The following is a 19,621-nucleotide window of genomic DNA, read 5'->3' on the forward strand; positions in this document are numbered from 1 at the left end:
CCAGACCATCTTCCATCTCCTTTCTGATTGCACAGCACCCCTCTGGCAGCCGTAGCAAATGCTTACCTAGAAAAGTAAAAGTAAAATATTTTTGACTTTTCTGATGATTCCGACGGTCTCTAAAGGTGGCTCCTGTTTCCTCTCTTCCTATATAGCAGCAACTACAACTGGAGGCAGCCAAGCTACTTTCTCCTTTTGCAGACATGCAAACTCTTGTTTGCAATGAAGGACCTGGGTACCTATAGAAACAACTAGTGGAGACGAGAGACTGTAATCTGCCAGCTCTTGACAGATTGTAAGAAATGTATGGGCCTCAGTTTGGGAGCTCCTGCCCTTAATGCTCATTAATGAATTCAGAGAAGTCCTCTTGATGTATGTATCAGAGATGGTAATAATGGTTTCTTCTGGTCCTAAAAATCTAAATGCCAGTGGGAATAAAAGGAGTTCAGCCTTTCACAGGAGACAATGTTGGAGGATTCAGCTCCATGATATTTTTTCACTTGTTGAGTCTCTTGAAATAAGAATGTTGAACGTATGTCCCATCTTTCCAGGCTGAGCTCAGGGACCTTATGCTTGGCTTGTTCATTATGATATCACCAAGAACAGCCTGTGACATATTTAACAGCACTGAGTAGGGCAAAGGACATTCTAGGTTGACTCCTCTTATTATGATGTTATTCACTCTATCCTGAAGGCAAGTGCAGTACAAGGACAGCTTTCCTTTCAAAGAAGACTTACAATTACTAGATATTACCTTATTTTAAATTCATGATTAAAATTGTGGGTCATAAATAATAATAATAATAATAATATGATTAATACCTTATTTCACCTCATTTGCATGCTCCTATTCTTTCAGTGGTGAGTGCAAAGCAAATAAAAACATGTACAGAATTCCAAAGTCTTCAGGTAGCACCTATCTACCTCAGGATGAAACAAGCCATGGCACCAACAGTGACAGCTCAGACACAGAAAATCAAAGCCAAGATCTAAACTGGTATGGATACTTTTCTTTTAAAATATTCAGTCTCTGTTAACTTTTGTCATATGTATACAAGTTATACAAATAATTATAAAATCTTTTTTAAAGTTCTTATGCTCCCAAATACACTTACCACTCCTTCATCCATTTAAGAAGAAGAGAAAAGAGAAAAATAAAACAATGGCATATTCTCAGGGCCCAATCAAGTGCTCATTGAAGTCAGTGGCAATTGTTCCATTGATTTCAATTTGTCCTGGGACCTAAATAGGATTTGATTTTGTTTCAAATGGGCAAGGGAGGTGGTAGTTGTGTAATATGATATATAAAGTCATAAACATTTGCACTGCTCAGTTGTATAATCTAATAATTTACAGATATTAAATAAAGCCATTCTGTTTTGAAGCCTGTAGATTAACTATTTAGTAACATCTAAGTTATTGAGTAACTTAGTGTTACTGTCATTTATGTAAATTGTGGTTTGGAGGATAGCCATTCTTCCTCTGTCAGTAGTGTGTTTTGCTTCCGTTATTTCAAGATGCTCCATTTGGCAGAAATCAAGTTGATTCTTAATCAAGTTCTGTTTTATGAAGTAATGTCCTTTATTTAATTAGGGATGTGACAAATATTCTATTCATATGTGATTTGTATGCAAATATTGCCATTTTAAAAGGATTTCTATCTGGCCAAATCGTGAATTTGTGAGGGAAAATATTAACAAAAGAAAGCAAAACTTTGTCTTGGAATCTTTTACTGTTTGAGACAGTAGGCCAAGTACCCATTTTTCATCTAACCAAATTGTTTGCTTTTCCTGCATCTCTGACCATGTCAGGCCCTTTTTCAGTCCCTTCACTAGCTTTCTCTTGATTGCCCCTCACATTTAACTTGAAAAACGTATTCTCTCCTGAAAGGCCCTGAAAACTTTCCCCATACCTATTCTTATTCTCAACTACCATCCAGCGCTCTCACTCCACCCTTCAGTCTGTCCAAGTCACACCATTTATTGCCCTCCTCACATTCTTTTCTCACTCCCATCTCTTGTCCTTCATACATGGTGACCTATCTGCCTAGAGCATCCTATCTGCTAGGTAAATACTGATACCCTCCAGGGATCTGTACCTGGACCAGTGCTGTTCAGCATATTCATAACTGTTCTGAAAAAAGGGGTAAACAGTGAGGTGACAAAGTCTGCAGATGATACAAATTTTTTCAAGATAGTTAAGTCCAAAGCAATCTGCGAAGAGTTACAAAGGTATCTCACAAAACTGGGTGACTGAGCAACAAAATGGCAGATGAAATTCAATGTTGATAAATATAAAGTAATCCACTTTGGAAAACATAATCCCAACTATACATACCAAATTATGGGGTCTAAATTAACTGTTATCACTCATGAAAGAGATCTTGGAGTCATTGTGGATAATTCTCTGAAAACATCTGCTCAATGTGCAGAGGCGGTCAAAAAACTAACAGAATATTAGGAACCATTAGGAAAGGGATAGATAATAAGACAGAAAATATCATAATACCACTATATATATATCCATTGTATGCCCACACCTTGAATAATCTGTGCAGTTCTAGTCATCCCATCTCAAAAAAAGATATATTAGAATTGGGAAAGGTATGGAGAATGGCAACACAAATTATTAGGGCATGGGACAGTTTTTGTATGACGAGAGATTAAAAAGACTGGGACTTTCAACTTGGAAAAGAGACAACTAAGAGGGGATATGATAGAGGTCTATAAAATTGCGACTTGTGTGGAGAAAGTGAATGTGGAAGTGTTATTTAGTCCTTCACATAACACAAGAAGTAGGGGTCACCCAATGAAATTAATAGAGAGCACGTTAAAAACAAACAGAAGGAAGTATTTCTTCACACAACGCACAGTCAGCCTGTGGAACTTGTTGCCAGAGGATGTTGTGAAGGCCAAAGCTGTAACGGGGGTTCAAAAAAGAACTAGATATGTTCATGGAGGATAGGTCCATCAGTGGCTATTAGCCAAGATGGTCAGGGATGCAACCCCATGCTCTGAGTGTTCCAAGCTTCTGATTGCCAGAAGCTGGGAATGGACAACAGGTCATTCAATATTTGCCCTGTTCTGTTTATTCCCTCTGAAGCACTTGGCATTGGCCACTGTCAGAAGAAAGGATACTGGGATTGATGGACTGTTGGTCTGACCCAGTATCGCTATTCTTATGTTCTTATAACCCAGACTGCATGGCTGCTCATTAAGGTCCCTCCTCAAAACATTGCTCTTCCCAAAAAAAGCCCATAAATCAAAATCTTCCCTGCAATCAATACATACCAATAAAGCTAGAGCAGTCTAGCAAACTTTGAATAAGCTTGCTGTTCATCAGAGGCTCTGGATCGTAGAAACAGAGAAAACTGTGAAGATACTGTACAGTACACAATGCTGTTTACAATGCTTGCTCTTGATAATAAGAATGGATAACATGAAATTTTTGAAATTCTTTGAATATCAAATCCTTGGTCTCTCTTATTAAACAAAAATACTTGATTCTAAAAACTGTGGGGATCCATAAGAGCCATCTGGTCAGGGTTGCAGGCAGCAATCCTCTATACCAAGCAGCATGTGGGGAGCAGGCTACAGTGTTTCGGTGGCAAGAGACAGGTGACATTAAGAGGGAATGGATGGGACACTGGGCTCAGAGCTGGGCTGGAGGGAAGATGCTGCAGTGGGAGAGAACTGATGAAAGATAAGAGTACAGGGTCAGGACAGTTGAAAGCAGGACCAGTGGGAGAGAGCAGGTGGGAGACTGGGAAGAAGTGCTGGGACAAGATGGATGGTAGAAGCTGGGAATCTGATGGAATGAGTACAGGACATGACACAGTATTTGTGTCAAATTTCAGAAGCAGATTTGTATAAATTTGAATCCAGCAAAATGGCCAGATTTGTGTACCAGCAGATTTCATTTTGAGATTCATCACATCTCTGCTTAAAATTTTAAGCATGTTGTAGATGACAAAGTTTATTAGACTGCTAAATATTTTTGGACCATATTATAAAATACTGTCTCCAAATCTCTGAATGTGTGTACTGTCACTACTCATGCTGATAAAAAACACCTTATCTCATCTTATCTTTCTCCTTTGAACATTCAATTAATTTGACCAGGAGTTTCACTGAAGAACTACATTTCTGCACTGTGAAGCCTTCTTAATCTCCCATAGTATTGCAACTGCAGTGTTTTATAGAAAATGCTGGATGTTAGTAAGGGTAACATATGCGCTGGTCATTGCTGCCTCTTCTTCATCCCTGAGGGATACAGAAAGGCTTAGTTTTAAAACATGCAGTGTGTCAATTAAAAATTGCAGGTATGGTTAAGTGTGTTTATTGCAGGTTGAACACCTACAGTCATAGCAAATAGTATTCACTACAGATTGTACTCTATTCTTTATCTGATATTGTTTGTTAATTGCCTAAATATATTCCATAAATAGAAAATAAGTTGAAAACATTACGGTTGCACAGTTAAACACTCCAGAGTCAGGCAAGTTGCATGTGCAACTTAAGTGCTGGCATTTCCTGGCTTTTAAAGTTTTTATGTGACTTTAAAGTTTTTTTAGTATAGGATTTTTAATGGAATTTTTAAAAAGATTTATAAAACTAAGGTAGTTTCTTAATTATTTTTGTTCATTATTGCCAAATTCCAGAGCCGAGTGATAGTCCAATTAGTTGAATTGGCTGTTAGGTAGATAAGCTAGAGAACACAGGGTAAAGAACTCTGTTTCCTGGTCTGTGAAATGGTAATTAAATCAAGGCTTAAAATTTTGCCTCCCATGTTTACATGTATAGTTAATTGTACCCATTTGGATAACTAATTGTCAGTCAGATATGGGTAGCTAGGCATCTAAATGAGTGCAACTGTGGGTGCAAATACTTGTACCTAAGTTCTAGAGGTTGTTTTCCTCTGTTGTTTTGCCTGCATCTGGCCACTCATACAACTCTTGGATTTCTGAAGCCTTTTTCTATTTTCTAGGCTATCTCAAAGACAAGGACCCACACCCAGTAGTACTGAAAGCCAGACCCCTATTAGTCTCAGGCAGGAAGATAGGCAGCTTCAACGCTCACCCAAGAGTAAGTTCAAGTGATTAGTGATTGTAAACTGTCTAGTTATATGTTGTGCACTTACAACATTTCTGTTTTATAAGTTGTTCTGTTGTACGTGTTTTTACATTTTTGATTGTTTACGCACCTAAAGAGATGTTGTTGATAGACACATCCTATAAGGTGGGGGGAAATATATTAAAGCAGAACTGAATTAGGACCATGTTAAGGTTGCATGGCTAAGCAGTCAAAAGTCAGGAAGTTACAAAGTTGAGGTTGTGTGTGCCACATTAACTTTATTTCCTTATATCTATGCATGACAATACAGCCTTTAATTACATATTCATGTGCTATTTCACAAATAATTCCATGTAATACCATGTAATTTTTTCTACAACCCTAAATGCACAGGAAGCATCTTATAGTATTATGTACTAATCAGACAAACAGAGTTCATGGCAGTTATTTATATATAATATTGGCAGAGACCAAAGCTAGAGCTCCACAGAACCCCTTGTCTCATTCACTGTGCACCTTGAAGGACTGACCTTATAATGTTGGAGACAAAAAAATAAAAAGATCATTGTGGAAGCTCCATAATGGATCTAGAGTTAAGGTTCACTGAGATTAGGTTAGTTCAAGTGGAGTTAACTGTTGCATCCTTAGTGGTAAGGATACTTGAGCCAGAAAGAAACCAGCTGGACGTTTTGCAGAGATGGTGATAGGGAATACAGCAACATCTCTTTATTTTATAAACTGAGAAAATGTGATCTAGAACAACTGAGCATATGTCTTTATTGGAAAAAAGAAAAAGTGTGTTTTTAAACTTGGGTTAAAAGAGCAGTGAACATACAGGGTTAACAAACAGCTCCAGGTCAAATCCAGGCCCTCCATGTACTTTAAAATAAGGTGATAATCCAAATTAAAAGATGAGTTGCCATGTCTTCACTGCTATGCTAACCCAAGTTAAGAACACACCTTTTTTGCAGTGAAGACATAGCCTGAGAGACAAACATGAACCCCATTATGCCTATTTTGCAACGACTTTTGAGAGTAGAACTGCATTTTTAACTACATCTGAGCTCATTTAACTGTATGCTTGTTGCATGTTTTCCAGAAGGTATCAGGCTTGTCTTCCACTTGCTGGGGCTATGCATAACAGTTCTGTGGCACTTTGTGTTGAGAATCTGCGGCGCTTTTGCAAGGTAAAAATGAACAAGAATCTTTTTCTCAAGGATGGGTGGGGAAATAGATAAATGCAGGTGGGCAGGAGAGACAGATTGGTATTAATCACACTCCCAAACCTGACAAAGAATTAAGAGAGTGATTTACATTGGTGTCAATCCAGGCTCTTGCTGAAACCAATTCTGGGATCAGGGGTCACAAGACCAATCACTAATTTTAATGTCTCTTCAGTTTTTGATATAGTGCCTGAATCTCCACTGCAGAAGTTAAAAGAAGCTTCACCATTAATTTCAATAGGTGCAGGATCAAGCCCATGATGAAGCCAACAATATGGGCTTCAAGAAATCCTAAATAAACTTTTTGCTAATACAGAATATGTACATGAAATGTGTGGATGCTGCTAACTTTATGCTTTCTTTCTCCTTACTGTTCCCCAGGAAGATTTGGGCTCGAAAGATTATTTCACTGGTGCTGTTCCTCCTTTCTTTATTCTTTTTTGGTGAGTTTCTATAAAGTACAGAGTTAACTGAGACTCTGTAAGGGGGACCAACTTCTTTGCTCTGCCCTGGCCCCTTTGTGCTGCTTTGACAGAGAAGCCCAGCTGAGAACTGAAGTAGGCAGTTGGATATCCAAGCTGGATCTGCCTGCCTCTTCCCAGAGAGTGGATGGGAGGGAAACTGATGTCGGGGTGGGGAGACCCAAGTGCCCTCTCCCAGCACAGCCGTATGGAGCCAGAATTTTCCCAGGCTTGAGGAGCAGCAGTGATTGGCCTTCACTCACCCCAGGAGGCAGAGAGCCCAGCTTGGGAGGAAGAGCAGCTGCTGGGGGCAAAATCTTCAGAGCCTCAGAAGCCCATGAGATATCACTAACTCTTTTTATTTAAAATAATGAAGAAGACAAAATGTCTTTACTGACTATGGGGCAATGGCACTTTGTGAAATTGGGGGTCCCCAGGGAACTGTTTGTGTTGTTTTGATTCAACTGTTTTGTATCTTTTCTGATAGTTATAAACAGTTATTTAAAATGAAGTTAATAAAAAGAGGGAAATAAAAATAATTAAATAGAAATAGGCAGTAGTAATTTTTTGAAATAGGTGGTAGTAAAAAAAATTAAATAGCGGGAATTCCACAAAGTTAATGAAAACATAAGCAGGTAAAAAAGTGGAAATAAGCAGAGGTTAAAAAATAAACAACAAATAAAGCTACTGTCCAGTTTCATCAGAAATTATGTTACCACCTATCTCATCCTTTTTCTTTCACCACTGCTTACAGTTTGTTAAACCCATTAATTGTCTCTTATCTCAATTTTTCTCCTGTGCATAAAGTTAAGCATCTGTAATTCTCTACAGGTTCATAGCCAAAAAATTAAGTCCATGTGTAATTCTTTGCTGGACCAGTAACTTCGACTCTGGTGTCGCAATGAGATCTAATGAGGCAGATTTTTGAATGTGCACAGAGCTCCATTGAAGCCAGTGCAATTGTGTGTGGCCACAAGGTCCTGCCTGCATGGAGATCATTGCAGGACTGAGGCCACAATAATCCCTGTTCCAAAGAACTGTCTTTTTATATGACCCCCAATCCTGCAAATCTATACACTGGTGAATAGACCCATTAACTTGACAGTGAGTAAAGTCAAATATGTGCTCTCAGGATTAAGGCCAATAAACATAGGGGACCATGATCCTGACTGGGATCCGTAGGTGATACTTCTATATAAATAAAAAATAACACATGTAATACGTGAACAATTTAATGTAGGATAAGCCTTAACTTTTGCATTTGAAAATTTTATTTTAACCATGTAAACCATAATGCCCATTAGCATATGTTGAAAATGTATTTTCAAAATTTTTCCCCAGGAAAGAGTATCTCCCCAACTCAAAATCTATAAGAATGTCATTTCACCCTCCCTTGCAAAATATCCAATTTGGAAACTCAAGTGGAAGGATGGTAGGAATGTAGAAAGGGAGAGGAGCCATAAAGGTTGATTTTGCTTATTGAAATGCTGATGACAACTAATACAGCCCTTGGATGTCCCTCAAGGCTGCATTTTACATCCATCCCAAAATTAGACCCCAGTCTTGCAAACACTTAAACGTGTATTTAATTTGACTTCGGTGGGACTATTCACTGATAGCTTTACTAAAGCTAAGCACATGTGTAAGTGTTTGACAGATTGGAGCCCCTTGCTTTTGAAGAGAATAATCTGCTGGACATGATAATGTTCTAAATTTAAATAAAGTTGTTCTTTTTGTGACTAACAGGTACTTACCACATGAGATTGCTTGATGGAGGAGGAATTCAGATGTCCAGGGGAATATATAATGGCTTTGTCCTCTATGATTTTAACCATTTCTGGAACAAGGTGACTTATGATTAGATATAATCAAATAAGGACTGCCACTACCAGTCTAGCACTAGGACAGAAAGTGCTTACACAATAACTTGCACCTTCTTTCTGTGGGGTTTCAGGTACTGTATATTGGAGACTCCAGTATCTTGGGATTTAATTATATTGCATTTAGCCACACATTAATAATTATTTTGTTTCCGGGTCTGCTACTCTTTTACTATATGCCTTTGAACAAATCACTTGGGCTAACATTTTCAGAAGTGGCCTTTAATTTTGGTCTTCTTCATTTTTGGTTGCTCAGCTTTAGATATCTGGGATCCCATTATCAGACGTACTGAGCCCCTACAACTCCAGTTGAAGGCACGTAATTAAACAAAAGGCTTTATAATATAAACACTTAAAAGAAAACTCCTTTTGTTATAGTTTCAGCATTAGTTAGGGCATGGCTACACTTGCAGATGTAGAGCGCCGGGAGTTAAACCAGCTCTCGGAGACAGCAGCAGGGAAAGCGCTGCTGTGTGTTCACACTGTGTTCCTTGTGACTGTGGAGCATGTCCACATTAGCAGCTCTTGCAATGCCACAGAGAGCAGTGCATTGTGGTAGCTATCCCAGAGTGCAAGTGGGTGCAGTGTGCTTTGGAAAGGGTTTGCAAAGCATGGGGGGCCGAGTGTGTCAGCATACTATCCTGTAAGTTCAGACAGCGGCAGGGGGAAACCCAACATCAGCCCCCACGCGCGCGCACACACACACACACAAACACACGCCTCTGCAGCAGGAGCATTACACAGTAATGGTTTGCTTTGTGTCCCGGAGCAGATAAGCATGCAGGCTGTCAGAAACGGAGCTTTGAAGAGGGTATCCACGTGCCTGCAGCCCAGTTCAAACAATGACCAGAGTGGCCAGTTCAGGGGATTATGGGACGTTTCCAGAGGCCAATCACAGCGCAGTAATGCAACACGTCATCCACACTGACACCCTAGCGCTCCAGCCAGGACGCAGAAAGCTCTATGCTTCTCGTGGAGGTGGACTACCAGGAGCGCTCCAGATGCAGAGTCCAGGCTCTCCAAGTGCCTTGCCAGTGTGGACACGTCAGGAGTTAGGGCACCCGGGACTGATTTAATATGCTCTAACTTGCAAGTGTAGCCAAGGCCTAAGACTTGTATCAAAAAGAGAAACTGGAATAGTAACACACTTTATCATAGAGAGTAAAAAGAGTATGGCCACGAGTATTCCAACCTTTCCTCATAGATAATATATTTACTTGTGTCAGAAGACAGTGAAGTAATGTTGTATTGATAACGTAGAGGAAATCCTTGGTTACAGGGGCCCCAGAAAACAACTGGAAAAGAAAAGAGCCAAAACCTAAAATGGAGATAGTAATGGAGAAGTTTTAGGGAAGGTTCTGACCTCCAGTTGGCTGGCTGCTATTCATTTGACCCTTTTTCAGAACTGTAAAAGCTGGTTAGAGAGGGGAAAAAGTTATTGGATTGAGAGTTTGGAAGACATACTTTGAGGATAGGGTGGTTTGATGGAAGTTGACATAAAACTAGATGGAAATAAGTGTGTCCTTGATGTATCAATTAATTTTTTGTGTTAGCAAACTAGATGGTTTGTTTCCTGAAGGGTCTTAACCAATATCCAGGAGCCTGTCATGTAAATTCTTCTTTTAAACAATTATTATTAACAAGAAAAGTAATGGGTAAAATTCTGGATATTGCTTGCAATCAGATAAGTTTGAATTATATTATAACAAACATTTATCTAACAGCAAGATTCAAGTTCCAGTGTTTTCCATGCTCCCTCCACAGGAAAAGATGTTTCTTTTTATTCAGATGTCTCTTACTTCCAGTCTGCTTGCTGCAAAAGAGCAGCCTTTATGGAATAAGCTGAGACATTTACAGACACAGAAAAGTTGAAAATTCAGTACACATTTTGTGTATATGTTTACCGAGATGATGATTGCTTCCTATGGTGGTGGTTTGTTTTTAATAAATTATATTTACCATCTTAGAATAAATAAATCAAATGCATGATGGGAGACTGTGATATCTGCTTCATGAATAAGGAATTGTCCTGCATTAATCTTATGATCTATTTAATTGTCTTTCTCTCCTGGGTATTTATAGGGTGCCAGTTACTGTTGTATGTTAGTATTAAACACTTGTGGTATGTAGGCATTGTGTCTCTGAGTGTCTACCATCTCATGTTCCTGTAGAGAGTGATTGCCTCTCTCTGCAGGAGGCTCTGTATGAGCGGTGTTAGTGTTTGGAATGAATGTTTTATTAATATTTCCATTTAGGATGAATCAGAGATATATGGAATGGATATGGAGTCTCTAAGGTAAGGTGGATTTCTGGATGACTACTTGACTCATTGCTGTAAAGGAATTCAAACCCTGAGCACAACAACTGCACAAATGGAGGAGTTGGGTCTCCCACAAATTTTATACACATTGATGATGTTCCCAATCCAAAAAGTATCTGTAGGGATTTTTTTCTCCCCCTCCCTTAAAATCCAGAGGAAGGGAAGATGTTGGAGCTGGCAATTTTTCTCCCCTGTCTTACAGGCATATAAGTTGCTCATGTGCACAACTAAATAAGAAGGAAAAACTGCTTGCACTTCCATCTTCCTTGGGTGTTTGCGGAGAAGCAGTAAAGATTATTATTCTCCTGCTGTTCAGCTTTGTCTTCCTTGTGGTGGAGGGATGGAGAAATTCTTTTGCTGGTTCCCTCCATATTCTGAAATGAATAGGAATAGAAACTTCTGATTGTTCTGCCTTCCTGTAAGGTGGAATAGAAGCTCCTCTGTACACCTTTCCCACTGTAGGTGGAGGAAACCTTTGCTTCTTCCCGACCCTAGCCTGGTGGTGTAGGAGCTGCATGTGAAGAAGCCCTGCATGGTTAGCCAAGATCAGAGGAATAAGAGGATCCATGTGAGAATAATCATCCAAGTCACTAAGGGGAGAATATAGGGGTATGGAGGGGGGAAAGAACAGCTGTGGGGCAAAATGAGAAACTAGAACACTTAGGGTAAGAAGGTCGTTATTGGGGAGAGAGAGTGAGGGGGGGAAGTGGTGGACATGAGGAATGAAGGAGAAAAATGTTTAACAGAACAAAGATATTTAAAGTGGAATACAGGAAGATCAGAAGGAAGGAATAGAAATTACCAAAACCGGTGCAGCAGATACACTAAAATGGACTGTAAAAGGTATGAATGAAGAATGGAAAGAGAAGGAAGAACAAAAACAAGGGAGCCTTATCAAGCAGCAGTTTTTGAAAAGTTGATGTCAAGATGCTAGAAAAATAACATGAATGTTTAATTATATAGGAGATATTAGGGTACTATACAGAACTGTGTAGGCTGAAAAAGTGATGGAGCTTTGGAGTTCAGGTAGGAGGGGGGCATGGGAACCCACTGTTCCCATGTGTAAGGAAAGGGGGACATTTTTTGTCTAGTAAAATATGTTTTAGAAGTTGTTGCAGTGGTGACTGCACTTTTTAATATGTATTTTTCATTGTTTTATATCTGTTTGTGGTCTGTGTCAGAGATGGCAATTGAGAGATAGGAACTGAGCATATTCTTTTGTGGCCCTGTGTGCCATTTGTGTGAGTAGTTTTTAATCAAATGTAACCTGCTGCTGGCTTGGTCTGCATTCCAGATAAAACAGGTTTACTTTTTCAAGCATATGTTCTTTCTTGATTTGAAATGCCCTGAAATCTTTGAAAGTGCAGGTTATTGCATCTTGTATGCCAGTATTTTCCAGGCAGAATCCTTATTCTTTTGTCCATATTTTTTTTTCTACATCAAACAAAATCGTAGCCCTTCAAACCCGCCCTTACACATTTTTTAGGATAGTTGCGGATATGCTTCCACTCACCTCCGTGTTACTCAGGAAGCAGGGTAAAATTTTTGAAAGTGCCTAAGTCCTATTGAAAGTCTATTGGACCGAGGGTCCTAAATTGTTTAGATATACTTTTGAAAATTTTGCCCATGGGGCAGAGAGGTAGCTTCGCCATCTGAAGGTATTAGAACTGGTATTGAAGTCTAGTTTTCCTATCACTTACAAATTGATCATCTGGAGCAGATTTCTTTAAAGGTATAAAAAAAGGTGTCTGTTGCCTGTCTGTCATTCTCATGACATACTGCAAGCCAGACAGGCCAGGAAAATAGTGTTTTCTGTCACTTTTTCCCACTTTTTTTAGGCAGGCAAACCTGGTTTTGAAAGAAATCCAATCTCTTAAAGAGCAGGTAGATAAGCTACAGACAGAGCTTCATGCTCTGAGACAAGGTACAAAGGACATCACCCAGCGTGCTATCAGTGAAGCCCTGGAAGGGAGTGAGATCAAAGGCGTTACAACATGGGTAAGAGGACATTGCAGGATTTTGTAGGTAGAGATTTCTATCTTTCTTTGTATCTACCACAGTTCCTTCTCACACATTTTTTATACTTCATTGACATATGTAGTGTAACAGTCTTGGGAATCCAGGAACAAATGTTCACCCACAATAAAAAATTTCTCTTTGGACTGCAGACTTTTTTGCAGGGTAGCTGGAAGGGTGGGATAACATAGGTAGGAATTTCCATCACCCTAACCATTAAAAGAATACCATCACCTCCTAAACAAAATATATACTACATTAGACATTTGAAGGAACAATAGTCTAAGCTACAGTACTGATTTTTCACTTTTACCCCGAGAGAATGATCTGGTGGAAAATTCATAAAGAGAACCTGCAACTCAGTCTCCTGAGTCACTTCTGGTACCGTCGGGCTCCCTTTGGTCCCTGTCAGTGTCACCCATGGGAGACCTGGCTGCTGCCAAGGCTTTCCCCAGCCTCTCCCCAGAGAAACTCTGTATGGAGGGGCTATTTCACAAGGCTTGCAGGAGATATTATGTATGTCCTCCTAGCCTTCCACAGTCTGTCCCACAGGTCTGTACAGGGGATCCTCAGCATAGGTAATATTGTCTAGAGAATCTGTCCTTTCATCTTCAGCAGTTGGTCTTTGATGTAGAAGTGAATAGTATGGTAAGGGTTTCCCAAAGGCAATCTTGTTGGCAGTATGCGCTCAGTGTTCCTGAGGACAGAGTATATCAAACATCTTTGCTCTTTTGAGTTTTGTTCTATTTCTTGGAAGTTACAGGAATTTAACCAATTGGTGTGATCACTCGCTTTTATGAACTACTTGGTGGGTGGTGATTAAATTGCACATATATAAGGGGTCATTATATAATGACACGAGGGGTCATTATATAGGTAGTTACCACTATTATGATATAGTAAAACAACTGCACAGAAGGAGGGCTATACACACTCTCCTACAAAGGTGGCTATTGCCAAAATTATAGAGCAAGGTGAAAACAATAGTTTTTTGACACTTTGGTTGAGATTCCAGGTGGTTTTCAGAACCTCTAACAAGTGGTCTCTGACTCAAGAGATAATACCTGCACTTGATACCAGGCATCCTCACCCAGCCTCTTAGGGTATGTCTACAATTTGAGCTGTGGGTGTAACTTCCAGTGCAAGAAGACATGCCTGTACTAGCTGTGATCAAGCTAGCGTGTCAAATATAGAGTGTAGCCACAGTGGTGTGAGCAGCAGGAGGGGCTAGCCACCCCAAGTACATCTTAGCTGTTTCAAGTATATACCTGTCCATCTCATTGTGCCACTGCGACTACACTTTATTTTTAGTGCACTAGCAACATCTACACTGGGGGAATTAGGGATTTTTTACACCCCTCACTGCTGTAGCTATGTCACCCTCAATTTTAAGTGTAGACCAGACCTTAGTCTAACATAATGGTTACTTCATGATTGTTTTACACGTACTTCAGATTGTAGGTGATCTGGTGTGTGTACTACTTTCAAAGTCCTTTCCCCTCTCACAGTTCTTACCTTTTATATTCTTTCACAGACTGTTAAAAGGATGCTGAATAAAGTACTTGAAAAGCTGGATGAAGACCAAGTTCAGATGCCTGATTACGCCCTAAAATCAGCAGGTATTATTATTCTCCCCAGTTAGAATCAGGGTCCCCATGCTGTTATGCGCTGTAAAAGCATATAAGAAGACAGAGTCCTTGCCTTCAAAAAGCTTACAATCTAGTTTAAGACAAGATGTACAAATGAATGTCACCTACACTAGGAGGGAAGAGGAAGAGAGGACAAGGGTCACAGTAAAATAAGATTATGCATTTACATAGTCTGACAATGTTTCAAGCCTTTTTATAAAAATGAACGCATATTTTATATTGTTTTTATTAATCACTATTTTCAGTTTTATTACCCACCGCCTATTATCAATTTTGAATATTTTAATTAGCCACCATGGCCTGTTACTATAGAGAAGGACAGAATAAGTGAAAGAGAGACAAATACTGTTGCTAGAAATCAGTCAAAACCTGTGCTTGTTCAGGTCAAAGTATGGTAAGAGCCGACATTCTTATGGTATTACCAGTGCGGGAAAGCTGTGCCAATGTCCCTTCATGCCCATTTGAGAAGAGTATATGGAAGTAAGCATGTGGGGAAGAGAGAGCTATAAGAATTATGGCTGGTGTATGTTGATTGAGTCACATAAAAGAGTTGTTTGATAATGAATTTTTTTTCTGAGGGTCACATGCAGTGATGCATGTCCAGTTTGAATGAGTCACTCACATAAATGATAATTGTATTACAGGGCTTTGTTCTCTATATATTAGGAGTTAAGCACCCAACACCTGGTGTTGGTCATTAGATCCTCTGTATATTTCACATTGTTAGGAATACCTGCTGTATTAGAGAGGCAAAGTGAGTCCAACTTCTGTTGGTGAGAGAGACAAGCTTTTGAGCTTACTTAGAGCTCTTCTTCAGGTCCATGTAATGCTATATGTGAGATATTATCTCATTATGGTATGAATATTTTAATTTCAGGTGCCAGCATTGTTCAGTCCAGAACTACTAGGAGCTACCGTCATAATAGAGGAAAATTCTTTTGGTTATCATTTCCAATGCTGGTTTTTGTAAAGTCTCCAGAAGTTATTCTTCAGGTAGAAATCAAAATAAAAGAAGTCTTGAGAGTTTCCTTTACCCTTTCCTCTCTTCCTTTTGGGTCTCCTATTCCCACTACCATTCCCCATGTCTGCTTTCCCTGTTCTTCTCTCCGTACTGCTTGAAGTTCAGGGAGGGATCAGGGGAGTAGAAGGCCAGCGTATGCTGCTGTATTTCGTGACATTTTTGCAGACAAACCCAGGCTGGCACCACACCACAAGTGAGGGAAAGAGAGAAATAAAAGCAACAGAATTAAGAATTGGGACCTGGGAATAAACATAGTTCATAAGTGCGGGAGGAAAGGGAAGACCATGGTACTAGAGCTTTTATGAGTGGTGCAGCCAGTACAGTCCGTCTGAATACTGCATCATGGAACTAGTATTTATCCTCAGCATTAAACAACATATTTTATATTAATTAGACTCTAAACATATGAACTTTGTGATGATTTAAATATCATTGGCATGTTTCAAGATAGATTCTAAGGTGCCAAAGGAATCCCTGGTTTCAGGGATTCCACTGATTTCAGTGGAACTATACCAGTGATACCGTTAGCCACATGGTTGCCTAAACCAATCATCATTGTTTTGTGTTCTGGTTTTAGCCCAATAATTATCCTGGGGACTGCTGGCCTTTCCCAGGAAGTCAGGGTGAAACTATCATCAAACTGGCTGTGGAAATAATTCCAAGAGCGGTTACAATGGAGCACATTCCCAAGAAAATCTCCCCTACAGGAGAAATCTCCAGTGCTCCTAAGGACTTCGCTGTCTATGTGAGCATCTTCCTTAGCTTTTTATATAAGATTTCTAAGAAGGGGGAAGGGAAGTATGGGGGAAAATATAGTAAAAAAGCAAGTTCTGTATATTTCCTTCACATCTACAACTCACTCAATGTTGTAGGAAGGGAGCAATTCATATATATAAGCACAATCAGCACAATCCTTGTTATTCCATTTACTCTTAAAAATGAGACTTTCCCATTCCTGCACAACCTGCTGTGTCTACATGCTACCTATAAGAGAAGTAATGTGATTTAGGGGATTCTGCACAGGGCTGGGTACTAGGAACTTCTGATTTCCAATCCTGGCTTTGCCATTAACTCACTCAACCTCTCACTATTTCCCCAACTATAAATGGGGCTAGTACTTACTTACCTATCTCACGGGACTATTGTGACTATAAATTAACCAAAACATGAAGTGGTAACTAGTAGGCCACAACTATCAGGCTTCTCCTGATATTTGTAACTTTGGAGATGTATTTGAAATAAATCGTTGGTTTATGAACAAGAGTGATATATTTCATGTGTTGTACCATCTATGTTTGGACTTTTTGGATATCCTGTGATACCACCATCCTGGTCAAACCTGGCTTTTGGAATGGACTGGTGCTACAAGGACCCTTGTTTTATGGATTTAGCACATCACTGTGCATCTGGGATATCATGTCATGCCTTTTGTTTTAACTGTCTGCATGAAGACAAAACACATTTAAACGTGTTGTAATTGCGTTTTCACTGTCTTTTGTTTTCTCCATGTCTGTGTTTTTCCGCAGGGTCTGATGGAGGAAGATGAGGAGCAAGGAACTTTCTTAGGACAGTTCATATATAACTGTGAAGGAGATTTATTTCAAACATTCCAATTGAAGGTACATTAAGGAAGAGGGGACGTGACTGTGAGATTAAGATGGATTCTATTGCTTGAATTAGGGGGTTGTTTGAGCTTCCCAGCAGCAGTGATCTGGAGAAATAGCCCTGGGTGGAAAGGATTGTAACTTAGTCTGTAGTTCTGTCAATGGTGGCTTTTAAACTAACAATTTTTCTGCAGCGCTATTGCTGGAGTCTAACCTGCTGTGTTACCTGCAATGAATTTGGGCAATCTTCCCAAAATCTTCCTTAGTCTGCATAAAAAGAAAACACCTCACATACCACCAGAATATTGGTCCATCAAATTAAACATTAATGATCATTGTAAGGAAATCTTTTTGTTACAGATTACTGAAAATAAATCTGTTCTATTTAAGTGCTTGTCTGTGTAGAAATTCTGTGCACAGACCTCACATGGATAGCAATGGGGTTTCTACATGTGGTGGAGTCAGCCTCTAAGTGAGGAGAACTTCATAGAGTTACTTTGCTTACTGAGGCAGGCTAGCCTATTTTGTGGCTATGGCTCTATAATTACTATTTTAAAGTACAGTTAGTAGAGTATAAGCATCTTCATATCTGGTGGGCAATGATTTCACATGAGTAAAATAGTGAACAAGTCACCCCTGCATGATGCTAATTGTTGATCGGCAGTGAAAGGTACATAAAGTAAAAAATAATAGCTTTAATTTCTTTCCTTTCAGAATGAACTTTCTGAATTCATGAGGTTCGTGAAATTGAAAGTGCTAAACAATTGGGGACACCCAGAATATACCTGCATTTATCGATTCAGGGTACACGGAGATCTAAAACATACCCAGGAGTTCTTTGAACAGAATCCCACACCTTAGGAACTCAAAATGGCAACAACACCAGCAAACTAAAAATGAAATTCTTAAGATCCACTCCACTTCATCACCCAAGTGAAAGGGTGTCCATAGAAGACAAAAATAGAAAAATAAAAATGCAAACAAAATTATTTTTGGCAAAATTGTTTTTATTCTTCAAAATGTTGTTTGTTTCTATAGAAAAAGGTACAATGTGTATAGTAAATAAATAGTATTTGTCTAATATTTCTGAGATTGCCTGGGGTAGGAAATTTGAATCTGAGCGAAGAGGGTTCTACAGGGCAGGATTTAACCTTAGGTGCCCCTAGGCACAGCATCTTCAGCACCCCCCCCCCGCCCCACCCCACCTACAGTTGACCTTCATATTTTCTGTAGAACAATGAAATTTTTAACCCACTTTTAATTTGTAGGTGTCCCTAGAATACTGGTGACCCTAGGCACGTGCTACTGTGCCTAATGGGAAATCCGGACCTGGGATTCTAATGAGTTAGAAATATGTCAGATGGATTTTTCTTCAAATCTAAATTATTAACCAGAGAAAATTTAGTGTTTTTTTTCCTTTCCCCTTGTTTATTCCCCCTCCCCCTCCTCAGACGTTCTTGTTAACTCCTGGAAATGTACTGGAAATGGCCCACCTTGATTATCACTTCAAGAGGTTTTCTCTCCCTCCACCCCACTCTCCTGCTGGTAATAGCTCATCTTAAGTGATCACTCTCCTTACAATGTGTATGGTAAACATCCATTTTTGCATGGTCTGTGTGTGTATATAAATCTCCTCACGGTATTTTCCACTTTATGCATCCGATGAAGTGAGCTGTAGCTCACGAAAGCTTATGCTCAAATAAATTGGTTAGTCTCTAAGGTGCCACAAGTAATCCTTTTCTTTTTCCGTAGAGATGGGCTCTTTGTATTTCCTATCAAAGCTTTCCCTTGTGTTCCATGTGGCATTCTTCTTTGCTTATCCTCTGTTGACCCACAGTATTGGTTAGGGGCTCCTGAATTCATAGACAGTGATTGATCTTGGAGAGTTTCAATCTTCACCTACACCTTAAACTCATGGGGGCAGTTTCTCAGCTTATGTAAATTGTCCTAGCTCCACTGACTTTGCATTAACAACTGATACCAGCTGAGGATCTGCTCGTGGGATGCTATTTTTTCCTGGTGCATCCCCAATCTCCTCTCTCATTTTCACATAATTTCAATGGAAGTTAGGAGCCTAAATGCTATTGAGGATCTGGGCCTGTATGTTCCTGTTGGTGAGAAGAGAAGCTTATGTATTATATTCCCCAAGTTTTTTACCAAGGCAAGACAATTTGCTATTAAAATCCCACCATGTCACACAGTTATTTTATTATGTATATGTACCCCTCTCCCTTTCTCTCTTCAGCTTCTCTCTGCCTTTTAGTTTTTGATTTTATTAACTGTTTTTTTACAAATAGGAGAGCTGGCATTCACCTCTTGAACATTTAATGCACCACCTCTGAGACATGCCATTTTCTATCCTCATAGGATTCATC

The 19,621-nt window shown here is 39.5% G+C and overlaps 1 protein-coding gene across 1 annotated transcript; it reads left to right on the forward strand.

Annotated features, from left to right (window-relative positions):
- Nucleotides 1–884: 884 nt before the first annotated feature.
- On the forward strand, nt 885–18,107 carry SUN3 (Sad1 and UNC84 domain containing 3). The gene is made up of 12 exons (XM_074943232.1): nt 885–997; nt 4,987–5,084; nt 6,172–6,259; nt 6,677–6,738; nt 8,503–8,603; nt 10,892–10,932; nt 12,795–12,954; nt 14,507–14,591; nt 15,499–15,614; nt 16,220–16,387; nt 17,169–17,261; nt 17,961–18,107. The coding sequence occupies exons 1-12, from the start codon at nt 885–887 to the stop codon at nt 18,105–18,107; spliced, it is 1,272 nt and encodes a 423-aa protein (XP_074799333.1).
- Nucleotides 18,108–19,621: the final 1,514 nt, after the last annotated feature.

This window comes from Natator depressus, chromosome 2 (genome assembly GCF_965152275.1).
Source record: "Natator depressus isolate rNatDep1 chromosome 2, rNatDep2.hap1, whole genome shotgun sequence".
Lineage (NCBI taxonomy): Eukaryota > Metazoa > Chordata > Testudines > Cheloniidae > Natator > Natator depressus.